This window comes from Notolepis coatsorum, assembly GCF_963971535.1.
Source record: "Notolepis coatsorum genome assembly, chromosome: 7".
NCBI lineage: Eukaryota > Metazoa > Chordata > Actinopteri > Aulopiformes > Paralepididae > Notolepis > Notolepis coatsorum.
The window spans coordinates 27,328,417-27,353,650 of record NC_140171.1 but is presented as its reverse complement, the minus strand read 5'-3'; the positions used below and the strand labels follow the sequence as shown (position 1 = coordinate 27,353,650).

The following is a 25,234-nucleotide window of genomic DNA, read 5'->3' as shown; positions in this document are numbered from 1 at the left end:
AAGGGGGGGGAAGAGAGAGAACGCGAGGGGATAAAATAATCAACCTTCTTCATTCATTTTATCGCCTCGCGCTCTCGCTCCCCCCCTCTCTGTCCTATAGTAGCTGGTGTTCACAGGCGTCTGCCTGACCTCAGCAGCATGAACAGGCTGTTGTTGGGGTAGTGAGGGTCTTTCATTATTCTGCAGGCTCTGGATTTGCATCTCTTGTTGTATAGAACCTGCAGGGGTGGTAGTGCAATACCCGTGGTACGCTCGGCTGAGTAGGGCCTTCTTGTCCTGTGCCGTGCTGTTTCCATACCAGGCAGTGATGTTTCCAGTCAAGATGCTCTCTACAGCTCCGGAGTAGAAGGACTGGAGTATCTTCCCAGATACTCTGAACTTCCTTAACTGTCTCAGGTGGTAGAGGCGCTGCTTCGCCTTTTTTTACGACTGAGTCTATGTGTGTTGTCCATGTCAGATCCTCTGCGATGTGGACCCCCAGGTACTTAAAGCTGCTCACCCTGTCCACGGTAGCCCCGTTTATCCTCAGTGGTGTGTGTGTCTCCTGCTGTCCTCTCCTATAATCCACGATCAGCTCCTTGGTTTTACCAATGTTCAGGAGCAGGCTGTTGTCCTGGCACCAGCGGTCCAGTACCTCAACCTCCTCCCGGTAGGCCTTCTCGTCGTTGTCCGAGATCAGCCCCACCACCACTGTGTCGTCCGCAAACTTCACTATGGAGTTGGAGCTGAACTTGGCCACACAGTCATGTGTGTATAGTGAGTACAGCAGGGGGCTCAGAACACAGCCCTGGGGGGACCCGATGCTCAGGGTGATGGTGTTGGAGGTCTGACCCCCCACCCTGACCGCCTGGGGCCTTTCACTCAGAAAGTCCAGTATCCAGGCACTCAGAGCGGAGCTCAGCCTCAGACCCAGCTCGATTCTTGTACCGGATCTCCTCTCTGGTAAACAAGAATACCCTGAAGACTCTGGCAGGAGCACTCATTCAAGGGTACTACGACTATGCGTGCACCTCATGGTACCAAAGCACCTCAAAGGCGCTAAAAACAAAATTACAAACATCTCAAAACAAACTGGTCAGACAACTGCTTGACCTTACTCCTAGAACCCACCTCACCCCTGCCCACTTTGACAACCTAGGATGGCTTAGAGTAGACGACAGAGTACAGCTACTACAGCAACTTGCAACACGTTTCGCAATTATGCCACATCAATGTGGAACGCCCTACCCAAAGCTGTAAAGGAATGTGAATCACTACCCACTTTCAAAAACACTCTCAAAGAACACCTACGGGAGACTGCAATTCGAAACTGGCCCCTACAAATGTCCTAACCCAGTTGTACAGTAAATTACCAAGTATGGCTTTGTCAGTATTCCAATGTACAGTGTACAGTGTCGTCCCCCCCTACCCAACCCCCCCACCTCTTTCTCTGGTCTGCATCCCCTTAACAATTGTATTGAGCTGTACTGTACTGTACCCATTCTGCAATCTGATAAACTTTTCAATCAATCAATCAATCCACCAGTCTGGTGAGGACTATGGTGTTGAACGCTGAGCTGTAGTCAATGAACAACAGTCTCACATAGCCTCCCTTCTGACAGTCTAGGTGAGAGAGGGTGCTGTGCAGTACTTGGGACTGGAGACCGCATCGTCAGTGGACCTGTTTGGCCTGTATGCAAATGAGACCATATCACTGGGGAGGGAGGCACAAATGTGATCCTTGACCAGCCTCTCGAAACATTTCATGGCCACAGAGGTGAGTGCCACCGGTCTGTAGTCATTGAGACCTGTTCATGCTAGACACATTTTAAGAAAGAAAATAAAAAATTAAAATGCTGCTTGCGCATCCACGTTTTTCCGACTATTTACCCCGAACGTATGTTGGTGGGAATTTACGCGTTCACCACTTCCAACCTCCCACCCACGAGCTCCATGTAACGCGGAAGTGCAGTGGTCTATCATTCTATCGCCTCGCGCTCTCGCTCCCCCCCACGAGCTCCATGTAACGCGGAAGTGCAGCGTTCACCACTTCCCACCCCCCACCTCCGAGCAGAATCGAAACAGCAGAAGATTCTGGAAACACACTCCGCGGTGATTGGGCTGCAGAGTTACCTGTGAACTCATCTGAATCTGAACTACAACTGTTGTCATTGTATAGGTAGGTAACTACTGCTATTCTAATTTAGTTGTCATGTATGTATGTTTATATCATTTATAACATGTTTGTTATTAAGAACAATATAGCAACGTCTAATAACTGGTGGCTAGTATTTGGTAGCTTAGGTTAGCTAACTAGATGTTTGCCCCCATGCCGCCGCACGCATCACCGCTGGGCTAGCTAGGCTACCATGGCTGGAGTTATTAACGTAGCCAACATAGATGGTCCATTGATTTTAAAGTTAACGCTAGTGTTAAGGTTATATATCACATTGGTCATCCGATTAAAGGATACATTTTTACTCCTTGCGAATTGTTTTTTAGTAACATTAGGTAATGTAAAATACGTTATCGCGAGCAATTGGAAATGGTAAGAGACCAGCAGCATCTGGCAGGCCAGTTAGCTTAATAAAGGCACACGTTAGTCCACACTTTTTTAAATAAAAAGCCCATCTATTTTGTTATTAACGGGGAGTGTTTTCAGCCCACCAAACAAACACTGTTTTGATCTTTGAGATATTGGAACCAGAACGTTTTAAAAATGTGTTTACAATCTGCTAAGCATGCTAGTGGGAGTCATACACCTAGTGTTGTCGTCATGTTGTGGAAAACGGTTTCCCTATACCAGTGATTATGTACTTTGCATTGCATTTTGGGTGAGAGGTAAAGTGGCGTTTAGATGAGGATTGTGTTTGGCTAACTAGCTTATGTCTAAGAGCCACATTGCTAACTAACACAACAAGAGTGGAATGCAGTGAGGCAGGGGGAACTGGACTGAAATTTGTGCCACTATGATATGCACTTTTAGGGGATGTTGATATCAATTTTAGCATTTGTCCTTTTATACTGTCTGTGTTTTTACATATTTTTCCTGTACTGTCTCTACTCTGCTCCTGTATTGGATTAGTTGTAGACACACAGTGTTTGCTCTGTACCTGTATTCCAATGTGGATTCGTCCATACATGGCAAATAAAATCTTTGACTTTTGACTGCAGCGCTAAGCTAGTTTTGGCTTGTGAGTTTTCATCTTTTAATTGCCTCTTCCAAATTCAAATCGGAGAGAGTTTGATATTAGAATGCCAAGGTATAGAGCCTGTGCGAGCCACAGACTCGAGCTAGTTTAATAGACCATTTATTTTACCATGCCATTATAGGGGGGGGGGTGCCCTCCCTTGTTATGGTTGAACATTTAGACATAACATCAGAGGTCTATTGAGGGCATCAAGCATAGAACATGAAACATAGAACGAATGTAGAAGAATACATCATTGCTATTGAATGCTACTAGCATTTTCAGCATCCAGTATCTCAAAAAGAAAACACTGATATATAGGTGCTTTTTGGGTGGACTAAAAGCAGTTTGTGACAAATCAAATGAGGACTTTCGCTTTAGATTTTGAGATGCAAGCCATAACTTTGCAGTCGCTAACTATTCTTGTTACTTCAGTGATTATTCCAGGTCAGAGTCCAGGCTGACTAGGTTATTATTTACTATTGTATCTTGATTATGCTAGCTGTGTCACCTAGCCCCTTTCGTGACTGTGATGCACGCCAACAAGGTTTGGCCGAGTGTATCCACACACAGTCACTTGCTAGCCCATAGCCAACCAACCTAGATTTACCATGAAGGACTGGTTCTGCCCGAACCGTTCGTTATACAAGTATCACAGAGAAATTTCAAGGGTACTCGCAGTTGCATGAGGGTTTCGGACAGAGATACGTGATGGTTTGAAAGCTCGGCGTTGCTAATAAACATTTTAAATAATTTTCATAAACGTGTAAACATCACAGAGACGGCAGTACGGCTCTGCAGATATACCCGACTCCTCATTGCTGCGTTCGGGGGAGAGCAGCCATACGTTCTTCGCTGTTTACACTTTTATAAAAAATATTTTAAATGTTTATTAGCAACGCCAAGCTTTCAAACCATCACGTATCTCTGTCCGAAACCCTCATGTAACTGTGAGTACCTTTGAAATTTCTCTGTGATACTTGTATAACGAACGGTTCGGGCAGAACCAGTCCTTCATGGTAAATCTAGGTTGGTTGGCTATGGGCTAGCAAGTGACTGTGGATACACTCGGCCAAACCTTGTTGGCGTGCATCACAGTCACGAAAGGGGCTATGTGTCACTGACTGTATGGTACAGCTGTTTGCTACAGGGACGAGCCTAAACCGAGAACTGGATCACTCAAAAAACCATGACGACCCACCTGGAGGCACTTCATCTATTCCAATCTTCTGCAAAAACCCACCATGGACAGTCCAAACCCTCCTTTTGCCATAAATAGTTAAGTTTTTAGTCCACAATGAATTGTTTGTTAACCAGCTCAGCGCTTTTGTGACCATGCGCTTCTAATTGTATAATAACTCAACTTGGTGCACGTGCACTGCGACAAAATAATACACTATACCTGGCTGCCAACTATGACAAGATAATGCCCAACACCTGGGTAGTTTTTTCAGATTGTCAGGTGTAGTTGCATTATTTCGTCATAGTGTGCGTGCACGTAGTTGATCGGAAGCGTGTGGTCATGAAAATGTAGAGCTGGTGAACAAACACTTCATTGTGGACTAAACCTTTTTGGCAAAAGGAGGGTTTGGACAGTCCATGGTGAGTTTTTGGAGAAGATTGGAATAGATGAAGTGCTTCCTGGCGGGTCGTCATGGTTTTTCGAGTGAATCAGTTCTCTGTAAATCCCTGTAACACAGTCAACATGGCTAGGGAGAAACCTCAACCCTAGTATCCATTCCTTCCTCATGTTTTTTTACATACATTTTTTTTCTCAATGTAAATTCATGTCTGCGACATCCCCCACTTTCCGAGCCCTATGCAGAGTGTGTGCTTTGGAAACGGCTTTGTCAACTTCAAGGCAGGCCTGGGGGAAGTTAAACTATTCTAAGGGTGCGTTCACACCTACCCAGTTTGGTCCACTTTAAGTGGACCATGGTCCCTTTAGATCGATAGTCCGTTTGGTTTGTACAGGTATGAACGCAAACCGAACTATAATGAGGACCAAACAACCGAACCATGGTCCTCTTGAAAAGTTGGGACTCGGTTCGTTTCAAAGTGGACCATGGTTCGTTTGCTGTTGGTGTGAACGCGATCGAACCTTATATAGTATCTAATCTAGAGAAAATGAGTGACAGGTGCCTAGTGGCGGCGGTCGCGCGACCCAACTTGACAGCGCCAAGTGACAGCTTGCGCGCGACCCAACTCAAATTAATGACAGGCGCGCGGACGGTCTCTCTCTTCCTCTCTCTCTCTCTCTCTCTCTCTCTCTCTCTCTCTCTCTCTCTCTCTCTCTCTCTCTCTCTGCCTCTCTCTCTATCTATCTCTCTATATCTCTACTCTCTAGTCGACTTGCGCCACGCTCGTAATGACAGTATCTCTCTGCTTTATCACAAGAGACGCTGTCCGCAACTGTTTACGTTTGTGAGTGCTAGTCCAATAGATGAACGACTTGGCGACACCATGTCCTTTGTTTACAAATTAGATCTGCACCAAACAGGGTAGTGTGAACGCAGACAAAAATCAAACAATGTATAATTTTCACATTTGGTCCACCAGAAAGTCCGGACTATCCTCGGACTTTCAGTGTGAAGTGAACACGCCCTAACTGTCTCACACAGTGCATTTGCAAAGTTGAGTAGGTGGTGAAAAAAGTAAACATTACCCTTCTACATCATGGACTAAAACACTTTGAAGTCTTTTGGCTGTACATGCCGGTGAGTTTTTGGAGACAATTGGAAGAGGTTATGGCGTGTCTTGAAGTTGCCACATCCGTTTTTAACCAGCACACCACACACCCTCGACCATGTACAGTCCAACTGTGAGGCGTGTTGTTCACATCACACGGCTAGGTTGATGCTTGTTCGGAGCAGAGTGGTGTGCAAATGTCTTCATAAATGGGTGTATTTTCCAAAATGCTGGTGTGTTCCTTTTTTAAGGTTAGTTCTCAATCATAATGGTTTAGAACTGAGTGGCCGCTAGGCTATTTCTTTCCATAACTAATGGAGCCAGACACATGGTAGCCACAACAGCACCCATCTTCCTGATGTATCTGTGTAACGTCACAGTGACCAATTGCAGCCACTCTTATTGTCTGGGACCAAATACGGCCACGCCCCACTCCCAGCAAAAAGTGGGAATCTCTAGAATGGGTTTGGGGCGGCGCTGTATACGGAAGTAGCTCTCAAGGTGACGATTAGACAACACTTTTTTGTTGTCAGTAGATGGCAGCATTGGTTTAAAATTAAAGGCTGAAAATGTTGAGAACTACAACACTGCATTTCCCAAGAGCGTTAGCACAGGTCGCAGGTCACTGGGATGGGTCTATATTCTCCGACGTGATCTGAACAGCGTTAAACTATTACTGCAACCTCGGTATAGCGACCGCGAATGGCCAACTAATTATCTTAACAAAAGTGCGCTGGTAGCATTACATATGTTGTCTAAAGGGGGACATATGGTACAATTTAAGATTCTAATGATAATCGGCATATAAAGGACAAGATAAAGCATCGTTAATTTGTAAGAAACCTCAATGAAAACGGCGCAGGGTGCTATTGTTATGAAAATGTGATAGAATCCTATAAAAATGTGGACGCACTTGGCCTACGTTCCGTTAAGTAATCTGGGAATATTTTCAGGCGTGATAATTTTCAGTTGACTTTGTGCTTATGTGTTATATATATATACCTTATTTAATTGGGGACATTGATCTAAGTTAAAAGTTATTGTTAAATGTTATTGGGTACAATCATTATCGATATAGAATAATGAATGTGAATTATGACATGTTGTGAGTCTTCAGGCCTCTTCTTGGTCCAGTGGCATCTGTGTCAAGGCCAGGGCACATGTGCATTTTTGTTATCTCTGGGCTGAGCTAAATGGGGTATGGGAGAAGACTCATCAGCCAAAAACACATAGGCTATGTATTTGAACGTGGGAGTATTTTCAGGCTTGAGAATGTTCAGTTGACGTTGGGTTTTAATATATATCATACCATATATATATTTGGGGACATTGTTTAGGTGGGTTTTAAGTGGAACATTGAGTGGATTTTAGTTCAAGGTTGAAGAGACCCTGTGTCCTCCTGGCTGGTGGCATGGTTTGTCCAAGGCCAGACACCTGCGCATTTTCTTGTTATGTGTGTCTATATTAGAGCTGCCGCGATTACCGCATTACCGCGGTATCGCTGTTACATCACGGCCACCGCAGAGTAGGCTGAATACCGCGTCACCGCTGTTTTTTATAATAATAATAATAAATTACCTCCTCTCGTTGGGCTTGCGGCTCTGCAGATATACCCTACTCATCTATCGAGGTTCCAAGCGACCCTATTGGGTACCAGAAAAGTCACGTGAAACATTGCAGACCACTGATTGGTCAGAAGAGAGACGCGTCACACGTTGTAGCGTCATGCAGTGTGTTACCACCAATCGGCAAGCGCGTATTAGGTTTTTACTTCCTGAATGTCAGATCATCACAACACGGCTAATAACGTTAGCTTTAACTCTCCGCCGGAGTGGACTATCATCGCTCCTCAGGAGTACTAAACGAGACATAATGATTTTACTGTCTGCAACGAATGTTATAATAAAAGCCCTTCGTTCTATACACTTGTCTGATTGAAAACTTTATTAACAGACCGCAGAATGGGACAACTCGGCACGCTCTGAGCAAAGAAAGGAACTGAGATATGAATAGAGTATTGCTTGCCTTGCTATTGTCCGGTAAATACGCTGATGTTATTGAACGTATAACTATATAATGTTAATGCCACAAAACGAATGCCTTTATTATAAAGTAGTAACTTTATAGTAATAATAATAAGAAAGGGTCGGGGGGGTTAGGGGTAACCACCCCTGCCCGGGACACCGAGTGAACGGCGCACGACCAGAGTGGAAACTTCGAATCCGTGTTTCACTTTCAATAACTAATGCGTGCTTGCCGAATCCCAAACAATATTCATGCTGCAAAGTCATCCTCTAAAAATAGACATTTAGACTAGAGGCAGGCTATATGCTATAAAGAGTAGACTACTACTACTAAAAAAAAAAATGCATTCAAACTTTATTTTTTTATTTTTTGTGTGCATGCGGTAATAACCGCGGCGGTAGGAAATATTTTGCAAATTTGTGCGGTAAGGAAATAATCAATACCGCGGCAGCTCTAGTCTATATATCCTTGAGAACCCTGTTCACACTGGATCATATGGGAAAACGCACTGGATTGGTCCGCAAGCAAAGACAATGCTTATGGGCACTATTGAGGCTAGAGCCATGTGAGGCGACAAACATTGTTAATTTGTTAGCAGCATAACCTTCCGCTTAGAGGCTCACCCAAATTATTTTAAAGGGGACATTAGGGCTGTCTTAAATACTTCGAAGCTTCGTTCGATGGCACAAGCTTCGAACATAAAAAAAAATTAAAGTTAAAAAATGTAATACAAATAAAAAAAATTGCCTCAAATCTTGCGCCTCCATTCCAATTAAACGAAAGTAAGCGGCACCTTCCCGCCTCCATTCCAATTAAACGAAAGTGCCTCGACTCCACCTCTCTACAACAAGCACGTGGAGATTATCTGTGTTGAAAACAACAAGGACATGTGCAGCAGGCATGTCGACGAAGAAGCGAAGCAATGCCGTTTGTTATTTAAGACTATGTCGGACAGATTTGTGTTCATTGTGCTGCTTTTTTAAAGTGTCCTGACCCACTTTAATATGTCTTAATAAAACGTGCTTAATTAAGTTGAATTCTGCCTTTGTCTATCATACACATATAAATATTTATATAATTGTTTGCTTGATAGATGAAGGTTGCAACATAATTATGTAATGTCATGTCATTGGCTGTGAGAGCAGCACCACTGCACCCAGGCAGGGCAGCCGAGTGAAACCTTGGTAAATACTGAAAAAAGTCATTTATAATGCATGTCCCCTTTAACACAAAGGACCTCCACAGACCTCAGGTCAGGAATTGAATTGGGCCTATCCTCCTAATATCCATGATAATAGCCTAAATATGTCGGACCATAGTGCTCTGATGTCTTTAGCACCAAGAGGAGGAGCCAGGCATCTCCCTCTTGGTGGAAAAGGCCAGTTAGATTTCCGTCAGGAGGTACAAGTTGTCTTAATTCCAATGGAATCTTCAGTGGACTTTGAAATGCCATCTGCCTTCTGGAGATGTGTGATGGGTTTTTAATATTAATAAAAATATTTTATATAAATGTATTCAATCCAAGGCACTTCTACAGAATCTGAGGTTCCGTATAATAAAAACGGTTGATTACTGAAGACTGCAAGTAGGGTAGCTGCCGCCATTCCACTATAATGGGAATGGTCTGTTTTGGAAACTAATGTATGTTGAAAGCAGTTTTCTTACTGTTTTGGAATGCATTCTACCCAGGCTAATGTCTGTTAATTGAATTGCACTCTTTTATTCTCTTTAGGTAACATTAACGGTTTGGCAATCATGGTGAAGGAAACAGGCTTCTATGACATACTGGGTGTGAAGCCCAACGCCACGCCGGACGAGCTGAAGAAGGCTTACCGAAAGCTGGCCTTGAAATACCACCCTGACAAGAACCCTACAGAGGGAGAGAAAGTAAGTCGACTCCACACTATGAAATACCACCCTGACAAGAGCCCTACAGAGAGAAAGTAAGTCCACACTATGAAATACCACCCTGACAAGAGCCCTACAGAGGGAGAGAAAGTAAGTCCACACTATGAAATACCACCCTGACAAGAGCCCTACAGAGGGAGCGAAAGTAAGTCCACACTATGAAATACCACCCTGACAAGAGCCCTACAGAGGGAGCGAAAGTAAGTCCACACTATGAAATACCACCCTGACAAGAGCCCTACAGAGGGAGCGAAAGTAAGTCCACACTATGAAATACCACCCTGACAAGAGCCCTACAGAGGGAGCGAAAGTAAGTCCACACTATGAAATACCACCCTGACAAGAGCCCTACAGAGGGAGAGAAAGTAAGTCCACATCACTCAGCCAATGAAGCTGTTTTATAGGCCTAGCAAAGTAGGGGTTGAACGATATGACCTTAGATCTTCAGCGGTTGATATTTCTTCACAACATGCATTCACAGGGAGATTGTGATATATATTCTTGCACAATCCATGCTTAATTTCTGTTGCTAGCTTTCACGACAACATGCATTCACAGGGAGATTGCGATATATACATTCTTGCATAATCCATGCTTAATTTATGTTGCTAGCTTTCCCCACAGCCACTCTTGACTGTTTACATCTGGACAAAAACATGCCCCCTTTTTCAGTTGTCTTTTTTGTCAGATTTATTTATATCATAATGTTGTTGGAGCATATTTTGTTGGTAGCAGTGTTTAAGGAATTTGCCCAAAATTCGGAAAACGGATGAATCTAATTTCCAAAATGGAGCAGGGTGTGAATAGACCACATAAGTGTTGTTGTTTTTAATTTATGAACCCCCCCCCCATAGTTCAAGCAGATCTCTCAGGCATATGAGGTGCTGTCAGATGCCAAGAAGAGGGAGGTTTATGACCGTGGAGGCGAGAAGGCGATCAAGGAAGGAGGAAGCGGAGGAGGAGGAGGAGGTGGAGGAGGAGGGTTTGCGTCGCCCATGGACATCTTTGACATGTTCTTTGGAGGAGGTGGACGGATGCATCGGGAGAGAAGAGGTACAGTGGGGAAAAAACTAAATAAAAAGGATCAGCAGAATAATAATCACCTAGTCTAAATTATTGATGCATTGGAAAGTTACGTTATTTTTTTTGTGTGTGACGCAGTAAGTCATGTATTCAAAGTCTGTTTGTTTTGAATGAAAAACGGCAACGCCACTTGTTTTTCTTTTCTTCACAATTATCTTTGTTACAAGGAGAATGAGCTGACTAAGCCGTTTTATTCACATTGATGTATTATTTATTCAGTTTGGGAATATCCACACTAGCTAGCATCTTGGCCACGAAGTGGAACCCGGAAATTGATTTACAACGGCAAAAATGGACAGGACAAAATAAGATGAATAAAAAAGCTGTCCTTGTGTTTTACATTCTAGTAAACACACTTGAGTCTGCGATTGCTCTCAGAATTGACTTTAACAATTCTCCCATTGCTCTCTCTCTCCAAGGGAAGAATGTGATTCACCAGCTTGTCGTGTCTTTGGAAGATCTTTACAACGGAGCAACCAGAAAACTTTCTGTCCACAAAAATGTCATCTGCGAGAGATGTGAAGGTGAGTCCTGTCCTAGATATACTGTGGGTTGGTACCGACTGGAGCGTCCAAAGCCGTGAGAAGCTTCTTGAAAACATCAGTTCTGTGAATTGAGTGCCAACTTTTACTTGGCCAGTTAACTGTAAAAGTGTAAAGCCAATTGGCCAGCCCTCTCTTATTGACCACAACAGTTGTGATTGGAAGATCAAGAAAAGAGAGCAGGCTTGAGATAGGTCAATTCATCCCTCGGGAATCAGTAGAATCCAAGCTGCTGTGGACTTTGTTAAGTGGAGCAGCGCTGACGGTCAGCTTGTCTCTCCAGGTCGTGGGGGTCGGAAAGGAGCCGTGGAGGTGTGCACGTCATGCCACGGCACGGGGGTGCAGATCCGCTTGCACCAGCTAGCGCCAGGCATGGTCCAGCAGCTGTCCACGGTGTGCCACGGCTGCCAGGGGCAAGGACAGCGCATCAGCCACAAGGACCGCTGTAAAACCTGCACCGGCCGGAAGATCCTACGGCAGAAGAAGATCGTGGAGGTCCACATCGACAAAGGTTAGAGTGCGGAGGGAGTGGGTTTATATGAAGCTACGGTTGCTGGAAGATGAGAGTGAACGCCTGTAGACCTTGAGGGGTAAATAATTGTCTAATTCCACCAATATTTGGGCAAAAGACGAGCTGTAAAAAGTGGGGCAATCATCAGTCCAGTCTACAAGAGGAAGGCGACTCACTGTATTCATGATAACGGACTGCCTGTAGTGTAAATGGTGGGTTCTCATTTTGCATTTAGGGTGCGGATGTACCCGTTTATTTAAAACTATGAAACAGAACCACCATAATACAGAACCATATAATAATATAACTTTCAACATAGAAACTGGCATTCTATCTATATATATCCTAAACAAGTCTTGCCCAACAAGCCCCAGTAGTCTTACAAGTAACCCAAATACATTATTATGAAAAGTAGACCTACATGAGCCTTTGGCTCTCGACTATTACTAACTGAAAGGTTATTAAAAAAAAAAAAAAAAAAAAAAAAAATTGGTTTTTGACTAGACTTTTGCCAATGGCATGAGCCTTTCGCCAATGGCATGAGCCTTTCTTCTGTCCTCTTTTGTGTGTGTGTGTGTGTTAGGGCTGCACGATTTTGGGAAATAATGTAATTGCGATTTTTCTGACAGATATTGCGATTACATTTGCGATTATAATTATAATTTTTTTTAAGCAGCCACACAGAGGTTTATTGTAAAATGCGGCTTGCATCTGGCCTACGCGGTGGGTCTGTTCAGGCCACCGAGCCTGACATTTTTCTTTTTACCTGGGAATCGATACCGGTACCCAACGGTACCTTCTTTCTGTACTTTACTCTCCCTCTCTGAAGTCTAAACTTCACAACACACAATCTAAAACCCCTTACCTCCCTCTCCAAAACCGATCTTGTATCTCAATGGGACTTCCTGGTTAAATAAATATATTTATAAAAAAAAAATGCGTTTTTTTTGTTGCGATTTGCTAATTTCATCATTCCAAATTGCGATTTCGATTTAAAATCGATGAATCGTTCAGCCCTAGTGTGTGTGTGTGTACACAGGCTTCTTTGTGTCTTAACCATGTATGGGCATTTTTCTTACATTGTTGCTCTCGTATGAAGTACATTATGTTGCATGCTTTAGTATAAAATGTGCTATAAAAATAAAGATTGATTGATTGAAACGACTTGGCGTGACCAGGGTAACACTGGAGAAACTTGAAGTACAAATCTGGCTCCAAGCGAGTCACCTGGACGCGGAGCTACAAAATGTTCCCAAAATGGTGCAGCTTGGGGTTGCAATGCCTAAGGTGAATTGGCCCACCACCATCAATAACAGTGTTAGATTGCAGAGGTTTTACAGAAGCACACCCATAATCCACTAATCACTAACGTCAGCCATCATCGAATGGCAATTAAGGTAATAAAATAGCTCTGGGCACTCTGCTCTGGACCTACATACCCGGAAATATATATTTGTATTGTCATGAGGTCAAGTGGATTTGGTCTTTTTTGGGCGGTGTGTGGCTTTTGAAGTAGAGAAACCCTGTAATCTGTTGATTTCATTGGGTCAGGAATGAAGGATGGCCAGAAGATTGTTTTCAATGGAGAAGGAGACCAGGAACCAGGACTTGAACCAGGGGATATCATCATAGTTCTGGACCAGAGAGAACATCCACGTTTCACCAGGTAACGGATTCACTTGTCACTAAGCGTCTTCTGTCATCTGTCATCCATCTTAATCAAAATTATGATTCCTTTCCACTGAAAGCAATGCAATGTTTGCAGGCAAACCTTGTTTGTTCGAGGAAAACAACCGATGCAATTGGAGGATCAAGAAAAGCGGGTGGGGCTTGAAATGGATTGATTTTTGCTTGTGTTGCAGTGCACATTGCTTGCTGTTTTGAAGTCGAGCGTGGTTTAAAAGGAATGTTTCTTTATTGATTATTCAACCTCTGAGGACTCAAGTTTGATGAAACAAAAATAATTCCTTGTTTGTCCAAGGAGCTGTCTTTCCAGGTTAGAGTGGGAATCTTTATTTTAAAACAATGCTCACTTAAATCTTGGTAAGGACATGTATGTTAGTAGAAGAGTTTTTTTTGTTTATACTGAAGTATCTAGTACAGCGGGGGTCGTCAAGCGCAGAGAGGCATTTCATCGGCGACCCCAATGCATGCGTGTCGCCCATTTTACATGTGTGTGTGTTTGCTGCATGACAAATAAAGAGACTTTAATTTTGTAAAAAAAAAAAGGGGGCAGGCAGGCAGGCAGGCACGGAAAGACAAACACTGTCATGTGTGAAATTTCTCAAGAAATCTATAAGTCGGAGAAACCGAGCAGCCCCGAGAACATTCTTGAGAGCAGTCTTCCCCCCCTCTGCTGAGAGATTACCTTTTACCAACATGAACTTATTTCTTATTCATGAACTCTTGTCTTATTTTGCACTCTTGCCTCTCGTGTCACCAGGCAAGGAGAGAACCTGACCATGACCATGGTGCTCCAGCTCGTGGAGTCTTTGTGTGGTTTCCAGAAGCCCGTTCCGACGCTGGACAACAGAACCCTCCTCATCACCTCCCATCCAGGCAAGTAACCACATGGTCTCTGGAGAGCTTCACCCGACAGCCAAGTGTTTCACTAGACGGCAGGGTTCGAAATTAACAGAGGCTTGGGGCATAATGCCCTTGAAAATGGACAAAATGCCCTCGAAAATCAGTTAAGGGGGGCACAAAATGCCCCCGACAGTTGACTAATTATATATATATATTTATCCGGTAATGGAGCGTCTGTGTATCGTACGGTTCAGATGACGCGCAAATAAAAAAATTCATTTGGCGGAGCCGGGAGAGGTGAGCACTGGCTGCTGCACTGCAGCCATGGGTGCTAGTCAGTTTGTGTACAAATGGCACGCACAATCTAAATCAATCTTCATTACGACTTTAAAAACATAGCCATTAACATTACATAGGCATACACACATCTTGCCATAGCGTTAGCAGTTTGTACAATACAACGCACGTTTTAACTATGGTAGCACTAGCCCCAGCTAATACAGTCAATGAAATGTCACCGTAGCTACTAGCTACTGTAGCAGAGGAGGGAATGAGAGTCTGAGAGGCGGGGTGTTTAAAGACAATGATAGGCGTTTATTCAATATCCAAGAAGGCTAACATACAACTGTGTTTTACTAACTCCAACCGGGACTATTGCCGCATTCGTGCTGCTTGTTGATGTTATGATGATCTCCTCCTAACGTTACCGGAGCTGAAGGTGCCACACGCTAAAATGTCCGTGGGGACCCGGCGCCAACCCATAGATAGTTCCAACTCAACGAATTATGTAATCCACCACAGTTGCACTCAATATGTTAGTCTAAATAAATGTAGAGATACATACGGTAATAATTTCAAGCAGAAAACGAATCTTTCCATTAAGAACTGACAATCAGGGAATTTATGGTTGACATTGTTTTTTTGTGTTTATATTATAGAAAGGAAAGTCTAGTGCTGGCTGAGCATATTGTTTGTTTGCACTAAGTTAATACTTTGACAAATGTAGCCTATATTTTTCAGTCAGTTCGGTCTTTGTGTGCCAAACATTATTTAAGGCTGTAAACACTGTAACACTGTAAACCTTTTTATATATATATATATATGAGAAGCATGTTTAGATTTGAGTGTTATTTTTTTTAAATAAAAATTTACGTATATCGAACCGAACCGAAAACCGTGACCCCCAAAACCGTGAACCGAACCGTCCATTTTGTGAACCGTCCCACACCTACCGTTTATCATAAAAATTCAGTGCCCCCGAAATACAAAAAAAAGCCCCCGAAAATCAATTAAGGGGGGGCAAAAAAAGCCCTTGAATAAAAATGTTAATTTCTAACCCTGCTAGACGGACTGATGTTTTCTATAATAATATTCTGGCCATCTTAAACGGCATATAATTGCACTCTTAAAAGTGACTATTTAAAAGAAAAAATGAATGATCAGTGTCAATTAGAAACTGTAAATGCCCATGGCCACATTTTCCCAGCTTTTGATGTACCATAAGTCCATAACATTCTTAGAAGTCTAGAGAGGAATTCCTTTTTAAAGCCTAAAGGTAAAAGTAGACGTAGAAAGATGAAAGAGGAAGCTTCAAGGGGGAAAACACTCAAAACATACTCAAAAGACATCCACCAAGCTTATGTGTGTGTCACTTTACACCACTGGGGGGCGCAGTGATATCACAAGCCTGTTCTAACTGGAACTCTTTGTTATGTAGGAGCACTCTTTGACTAAAACAGAGAGGGCATTTTTTTCTTCTTCATGTAACATTATTTGGCAGCAATGAAGTCAATACAGAGCGAGAGAAATAGTCTCAGCCTGTACCATTCACCTAACATCAACCCCAGTGAAAGTGAACCCGCACAGAGGACTGCTCAGCTGTGAACTGCTGTAACTGTTTTGGACCAGCTTAGTAACATTACATTAACGTTGGATAGTTAAAAAAAAAAGACGAATGTACCTTGACTTGGGCAAACATGGATGGATGGTGATCTTGAAGACGCATAGATACGTTGGATCCTGGCAGTCACTTTCATTGGCATGTTTTGCAAATTGTATATCCATGGTCAATAACCCCCTGGTAATTAATCCAAAATATGGTGAATGTCTGTTCATTTTAGTGCTCCTAATCTGTTTACCACAGGTGAATTAATCAGGCCTGGAGACAGGAAGAGTGTCCTGAGTGAAGGGATGCCCATGCACCGCGGGCCGTTCCAGAAGGGCAGCCTCATCATCCACTTTTCAGTACGAGATCCTCCTCTTCACACACTTCACTGACACGCTGTCCTACTGACACACTGTCCACACACTGTCCTACTGACACAGTATCCTACTGACACACTGTCCTACTGACACACTGTCCTACTGACACACTGTGCTACTGACACACTGTCCTACTGACACAGTATCCTACTGACACACTGTCCTACTGACACACTGTCCTACTGACACACTGTGCTACTGACACACTGTCCTACTGACACACTGTCCACACACTGTCCTACTGACACACTGTCCTACTGACACACTGTCCACACACTGTCCTACTGACACACTGTCCTACTGACACACTGTCCTCACTGACACACTGTCCACACACTGTCCTACTGACACACTATCCTACTGACACACTGTCCACACACTGTCCTACTGACACACTGTCCTCACTGACATAGTGTCCTACTGACACAGTATCCTACTGACACACTGTCTACTGACACACTGTCCTCACTGACATAGTATCCTCACTGACACACTGTCTACTGACACACTGTCTACTGACACACTGTCCTCACTGACATAGTATCCTCACTGACACACTGTCTACTGACACACTGTCCTCACTGACATAGTATCCTCACTGACACAGTATCCTACTGACACACTGTCCTACTGACACTGACCTACTGACATGGTATCCTACTGACGCACTGTCCCACTGACACACTGTTCTCACTGACAGTGTCCTACTGACACACTGTCCTCACTGACATAGTGTCCTACTGACACACTGTCCTCACTGACATGGTGTCCTCACTGACATAGTGTCCTACTGACACACTGTCCTCACTGACACAGTATCCTACTGACACACTGTCCTACTGACACTGACCTACTGACATGGTATCCTACTGACGCACTGTCCCACTGACACACTGTTCTCACTGACAGTGTCCTACTGACACACTGTTCTCACTGACATAGTGTCTTCACTGACAGTGTCCTACTGACACACTGTCCTCACTGACATGGTGTCCTCACTGACATAGTGTCCTACTGACATAGTGTCCTACTGACATAGTGTCCTACTGACATAGTGTCCTACTGACAGTGTCCTCACTGACATAGTGTCCTACTGACACACTGTTCTCACTGACATAGTGTCCTCACTGACAGTGTCCTACTGACACACTGTTCTCACTGACATAGTGTCCTACTGACATAGTGTCCTACTGACATAGTGTCCTCACTGACACAGTGTCCTACTGACATAGTGTCCTACTGACATAGTGTCCTCACTGACATAGTGTCCTACTGACATAGTGTCCTACTGACATAGTGTCCTACTGACAGTGTCCTCACTGACATAGTGTCCTACTGACATAGTGTCCCACTGACAGTGTCCTCACTGACATGGTGTCCTCACTGACATAGTGTCCTACTGACATAGTGTCCCACTGACAGTGTCCTCACTGACACACTGTCCTCACTGACATAGTGTCCTACTGACAGTGTCCTCACTGACATAGTGTCCTACTGACAGTGTCCTCACTGACATAGTGTCCTACTGACAGTGTCCTCACTGACATAGTGTCCTACTCAGGGTTTCCGTTAGAATATTTTTTTGCAGGTCTGAGTGTCCGGTAGATTTCAATCTACCGGACAAATGGGATAAATTCCGGTCAGAGTTTATTGAGCTTAAAAACAATTGATAGGCCTATATAAAGAATGACATCATCAAGGCATTTATAATATTTTAACTTAAAACTAGACTACTTTTGCGTATATACAGTCATTAATATATTCCAAATAAAATAAGTCCCTCGAGACTGCGTGCTGCTGCCGACTTGAGGTGTCGGTGGGCAGTCTGCCCACCTTAATAAACAGCAGTCTGTTATAATCACATTTTTATGAGCTAACGAATTCCGTTATATTGGACATTTGTATTAATTATATCAAGCGAAGAACTGAGAAATTTGGCAGAGAGACGGCAACATTATCGTGGGTTTGCGCCGTGATGTATATCTCCACCTCCCAACGACTTGGTGCTGCTGCTCATAATGTCCGGTGAAAATAATTCCCTCTAAGCACAATTTGATTATTTGAATTGTATTAAAATAGGCTAAAATTAAATAGCCTATGCGATGAACGAAACAATCATTACATTTGTCGTTGCTTCACCAAGCAGCCGGTCAATGACATCCTGTGTCAGCGAGCTGGCAGCTGATATATTTACGTGAAGCATGGAGCAGAGCAGACAGAGCAGAGCAGCGGTGTCAGCAGCGCCCCCACCCAACAGCTGAATTGCCAATGGCTGAATTGGAGTACTGCACCCTGCCAAGCCATGCTTCACGTAAATATATCAGCTGCCAGCTCGCTGACACAGGATGTCATTGACCGGCTGCTTGGTGAAGCAACGACAAATGTAATGATTGTTTCGTTCATCGCATAGGCTATTTAATTTTAGCCTATTTTAATACAATTCAAATAATCTAATTGTGTTTAGAGGGAATTATTTTCACCAGACATTATGACCGGAGAGATTAGATATGTCGGACTTCACCAGATTTTGCCGGTCAAATACCGGTAATTACCGGCTAACGGAAACGCTGGTCCTACTGACATACTGTCCTCACTGACAGTGTCTTCACTGACATAGTGTCCTACTGACAGTGTCCTACTGACATAGTGTCCTCACTGACATAGTGTCCTACTGACAGTGTCTTCACTGACATAGTGTCCTACTGACAGTGTCCTACTGACATAGTGTCCTCACTGACATAGTGTCCTACTGACAGTGTCTTCACTGACATAGTGTCCTACTGACAGTGTCCTACTGACATAGTGTCCTCACTGACATAGTGTCCTACTGACATTGTGTCCTCACTGACATAGTGTCCTCACTGACATAGTGTCCTACTGACATAGTGTCCTCACTGACATAGTGTCCTACTGACATAGTGTCTTCACTGACATAGACAGTGTCCTACTGACATAGTGTCCTCACTGACATAGTGTCCTCACTGACATAGACAGTGTCCTACTGACATAGTGTCCTCACTGACATAGTGTCCTCACTGACATAGTGTCCTCACTGACATAGTGTCCTACTGACAGTGTCTTCACTGACAGTGTGTCTTCACTGACATAGTGTCCTACTGACATAGTGTCTTCACTGACATGGTGTCCTCACTGACGCCGCTACCTTGTGTCTTCCCTCACCTCAGGTGGTGTTCCCACAAGCCAACTTCCTCCCCACACAGCAGCTGAAGGCGCTGGAGGAGTACCTGCCAGGCAAGCTGGAGGCGGAGCAGCCGGAGAGCATGGACGACGACCTCTACATCTACGCCGACCTGGAGGACTGTGACTTCGAGAACAGGAAAAGACGCAGCCATTACCCCCACTACATGGAGGAGGATGACTACACCACTGCTTCGGGGGTCCAGTGCCAGACAACCTAAAAACAGCCACTCCCCGGCCCCTTTTCAGTCCTCCTCCACCCCCCCCTACCCGACCCCTCATCTCTAAGCACCTTTTCGGAAATGTGTGCACTTTGTTTTTAAAATGCTCCTTTTTCTCCCCCCCCCCCCCCCCCCCCCCCCCCCCCCCCCCCCCCTCTCGCTGGCTCGTCGATGTTGTGTTGGAAGTGGTCTTATCTGGATCTGTGCTCCAAGGTTGTCCTGTTTATAGTACTGTCATTGTCCCCTTCGGTGGAGTGAATGGGTCCCGTTTAATTTCCAGGATTTGGAATCCGGACACATCATGGGACTCGTTGTCGTCTCTGGGACGTTATCCCCCCCACCCAAGTTCAAGTTCCTTTTATTGCCACCATCGTGAATCAGCTGATTCAAGTACTCTGATTTCAAGGGCTGTTGATGTTCTGGCACTCCGAGACGAGACTTTTTTCTTAATCGAAGACCACCCGCTTTCACCAGTTACACTAAAACTGATGCCAATTTATTTTGTTTCCACTAATGTCGCCCAACCAGTTGTTTGTTGTTGTGAACCATCTGTTTAATGGTCGATAAGGACTCTGGGTTCGGTTAGTTTATAAAGACTGCGCGCTCCGCTGGAGGTAGTATTTATGTGCCGTGAAACTGAAGTGACGATACTGCCTTTCTAAAGGACTATTGCGACAGATGGATAAGAAAACATCGGTAAGATAGCTAACGATTGATGCAGTATTAGAGTTCAAGCTACTTCAATGTGGAATACTTGCTTTAAAGTGAGATTTCACTTCAATGGAACTTTTCCACCTTCTGTCTGAGGTGCTCACTTGCTTATATTTAAAAGAGAACTACAAAATGGCGCACTTCTCTTAATGTGCATATGAACCACATGTCAGGCAATAAAACATTTCTAAACGTAATTTAGCATTTTTTCAATTATCAATGAGTAGGTGAATTAACGTTTTTTTACCCTTTTTTCTTTTCTTTTTACACTCGTTATTCCTGTGCCCCAGGGCCATTGTGAGCATGCACAACTTGCTCCTAAAGCTGGTAAGTCACATTGATTTAAAATCTGGGGCTGCTCTATAGACAATGAACAATGTGAAATCTTAAAATGACGATGTGGTGGCAATCCCCTTAACTGCTGGAGTGAGATGTCGGGTATGCATGTAGAATGGAAATGTTCTGCCAATGTGAAATGTCACTTAAAAGGTTTCAAATATCTCAAAAACTTTTACGGAACTACATAATTATGGAATTTACATTTTTCTAGGTAGATTTCTACCAGCGTAGAGCCAAACAAACGGTGTAAATGACTCCCAGTGATCTTGAATTGGAAATGTCTAGTCCTTATCTGTAAATGCCAAACAAAGTGGTGGAGAACTTTATATTCACACACCTGTTACCTCACTGGAGTGTCTGCCTGTTGGGAAAGCCTTACTCATAACCATGACTACCATGAGAACTACTCTTTATCATACGGTTGTTTCACTTTGGCCACGTGTACACTGCAGCTAAATGCGGTTGTCGTTCCGCATTCTTCGAGCGCTTCATCCCGTCGTGTTGATAATAACGGTTTGCTTAAGGAAGGAGAGCGACGGCCGCATTCTACAACCGAAGTGACGACCAGTCGGAGGAGGGTGGTGACTCCCGAAGTTCAGTCTTTTGGTCCGTGGCGTGACGTAGCAACACTGGACTGAACAGCTGGTGGTTAACCTGCACAGTGACGCACGGCACGGTGCCCAGGGGCTTCTGTTTGGAAGGATGGTGGAGAGAGGCCTCCAGGCATCTTAATCATATAATTCTGTCGAGTGATGTGGTTTTATAATGTTAATTGGCCAATGGTAAAATTCTAAAACATGAATATATTTATGAATCTGTATAATATTGTAGTGATAAAATCTATACATGTAAAAGTCCAGTAATTCGTCGTGGACGTATTAAAACTAAAATGATCGCTGATCGTTACTAAATTTGTTTACAGCTATTGTGACCAGTGGGGTGACCGGCATCGCTCGTACATAACACCTTCACTCACTCTGCTCTAGTGTGTGTACCATGATGAATACATGCGTTCACTCTCCCTCCTAACTTCGGTCGTCACTACCCAAAACTGACAGTGTGGTTGTGGCCTTTGATCATGTCACTTTGGATATGATTAAATTGAACCATTAGTCTACGGTTATTGTAAGTAAGTAAGTAAGCAGTTGTAAATGTGTTACTAATGATAATGTTGATATTTTAACAGGAAAAAAACACTCAAGTATATATTGTAAAGAGTTAATTTGTCTGTATGCATACTTGGACCAATCATTAATACTGTTTATGGCCATAATTTATAATTAAAGCCAGAATGCTTTGAATGACATTTTGTTATTTATTCATCTGATATTTTTGACTGGGCAAGAGGAATTGGATTTTGTGAAAGCATCATGTGAATTCTGAGATGCAATTATGTATCTGTGTTCCATCTGTATGGTAGGACTGTTCTTGATTCATGTCACGTCGTCTGCTATCTTGAATGCGATGATGGCACACACTATCACATAGGTTGGCTATCACAGTCTAAAGGTCACTATCCACCTCTGTCAGCGAACTTTGTAATATGTCATGCCATTTCACCAGGTGACTGTGCCTAATATGGGTTGCTTTCACTTGCGCAAGTTAATCTTATCTAATCCATACACAATATTTAATGATCTAATATAGGCTCAGTCACTTATCACATGAACACCAAAGTTACCCCTCATTGTACCAACAAACAAAACCAAATCAAGCAGGCTGTACTATTAACATGTGTTGATGGTTATTCCTATATTGATACCTTGCAGAACAGAAATGTGTGCCCATGAAGAAAACAAGCGTGTTAAGTCAGTCAGACTCTAAAAGCAAATGATTCAAACATGGTAAACTTTGCTTCTGAGCTTGTCCGTGCCACTCCTCACCAGTGTCTGTGTGGTTACTCCAAAAAAGCAACAATTACACATTTACTTGTTACTTCTCTCAAAAAGTAACGCATTTCGCTACACGCCACTCCCTGGGGGAAGTAGTTTGTTTCACCTAAACCGCCTGCGGTGCTTCTCGCCACAGAGACTGGCTGTGTCTCCGTCTGTGGGCCAGGAATGCAGAGACTTGTTGCGTCAGGCTTGATGAGACGAGACACTGGCATTCAGCTGTGTCCTATAACCGTGGTCTCCTCTCCTTGTGCAGCCAGTACTTCAGATGGAGGGAAACTAGAGGAATGTTTGGATTTGCTATTTTTAACTGTGACCAGCAGCTCCGTAGCTCGCTCTGTCGTCGGTAGACAAAGGTTTCCCCACCCTCTAAGCAGACGGTTTTTGCCCTAGGATGCCGAGACTTGGCATGGAGGTCAAGTGTGTGTGTGTGTGTGTGTGTGTTCATGCCAATTGACAAAAAGGGGAATGAATGAAAACCTTATTTAACAGATTGCAGAATTGGTACAATACAGTACGGCTCAATACACACAATTGTTAAGGGGATGCAGACCAGAGAAAGACGTTTGTCTTGTTTACATCAGGGTCCCACATTTTCATTTCATAGTGAGCCCGAGGGCATGGCCGTTTTCTTTTTCTTTCATTCAACCTTTATCTGATCTAATCTTATCCGTTTATTTTAATCCACAACACAGCAAACTGAGATAGAGAGGCAAGGGGAGGAGAAGAAATGGTAAGCTAAGGTCATTTTTGATGGTTTATAAGGTTATGCCAATAAGGGTATAACTGCAGTATCTGTTTGATCACAAATAGAAGAGGTAATGTATCTATAGGCTATAATATATATTTCTTTGTGTGCACTTAAACAAGTTGTAAACCAGGGGGTAATGTATCTCTACCCCCCACACACACACACACTCTCCAATGTATCCTCTCTTACCCAGGGTGTATTTCTTTAGAGGATCTAATCAATATTTATTTGATAGTTCTCGGGCTTGGTTCCCTGCTAAATGTATCTCCCTGTAAACTAGACTTGAATTACTTCGAAGCAATGAGGAGAATATATTGAAGGCACCTTACAGGGGGGGGATCATTTAACACCAATGGACACTATATCACATTTAATTTGATATATAACAGAATCCCTGTGGTTTATGGTGTTGTAAAGGCTGGTTTGTGGGTTCAGTTGTGATCTAGGTACCAAGGCTTTTTATAACTGTTGGACCAACAACAGGTGGACCAATGAGGCATTTTCCAAAAAAATTGCACATCCCAAAGGATTTAGTCCTTGAACCTCTGATGAAGGGTTTGAGCCCCGGTGAACAGTGAGCATCTGAATAAATAGGTGAAATGTGAGTATTTTGTCATTTTTTACCGAAAATGTTTATCAAACCTTTTTTTTGGCTCAGCACAGAATTCCATTGTTGAAGCGCAATCCCTTCCTCTACAGTGCAACAGCATATCGTAGTATCCAGTGTTGTAGTACTCGAGTCTGAGTCCTGGACTGATTTTCAGGACTCGTGACTCGACATGGACTTGAGTACTGATGACTCGGACTCGGACTTGGACTTCGAGCATTGACTGCATTCGGACTCGGAAGGTGCAGACGAGGACTCGGACTTGTTATTTGATAAACAGTTATTTTTTTACAATATTTTTTTTGTAATATGCCCTAATCATTTGGCATTTGTTTAGCTTTTGTGTCCCAAAGTAAATAAACTCCCTTTGAAATGGTGACCACTGTGTCATGTAGACCTTTTTTATTTGTATGTCAGCTCAGACTCAACCTTGATGACTTGGACTCCGACTAGGGTAATGGGGACTCGACCATGGCTCTTCTTTGGTGACTCAAGACTTGAACTCGGACTCGAACACTGGGGACTCGAGACTCGACTCCGACTCGAGATTTAGTGACTCGACTACAACACTGGTAGTATCACTGTAAAAGCTTTTGAATTTTATTGTAACCATTTTGACATTGGCCAGCAAATTCAGTTATGTACAAGATATACAAGTCATGATACAGTGCAATGAACACAGATACACAATTTTACAACAATGAGGTTAACCACCCGCTAGTACAAAGATTACATATTAGTAAAAGACATTTTGTTGCAGGCATACTAGTTATACACCAGTTACACAACAAACCTGACAT

The 25,234-nt window shown here is 43.4% G+C and overlaps 1 protein-coding gene across 1 annotated transcript; it reads left to right on the top strand.

The window, feature by feature from the left end:
* The first annotated feature begins 2,042 nt into the window (after positions 1-2,042).
* Positions 2,043-20,251, top strand: dnaja1 (DnaJ heat shock protein family (Hsp40) member A1). Its single transcript, XM_084319160.1, has 9 exons — positions 2,043-2,158; positions 9,616-9,770; positions 10,646-10,844; positions 11,294-11,398; positions 11,700-11,927; positions 13,479-13,593; positions 14,371-14,486; positions 16,597-16,697; positions 19,901-20,251. Exons 2-9 carry the CDS (start codon positions 9,639-9,641, stop codon positions 20,132-20,134), a joined length of 1,230 nt encoding a protein of 409 aa, XP_084175286.1. The 5' UTR covers positions 2,043-2,158; positions 9,616-9,638; the 3' UTR covers positions 20,135-20,251.
* The last annotated feature ends 4,983 nt before the right edge of the window (positions 20,252-25,234 follow it).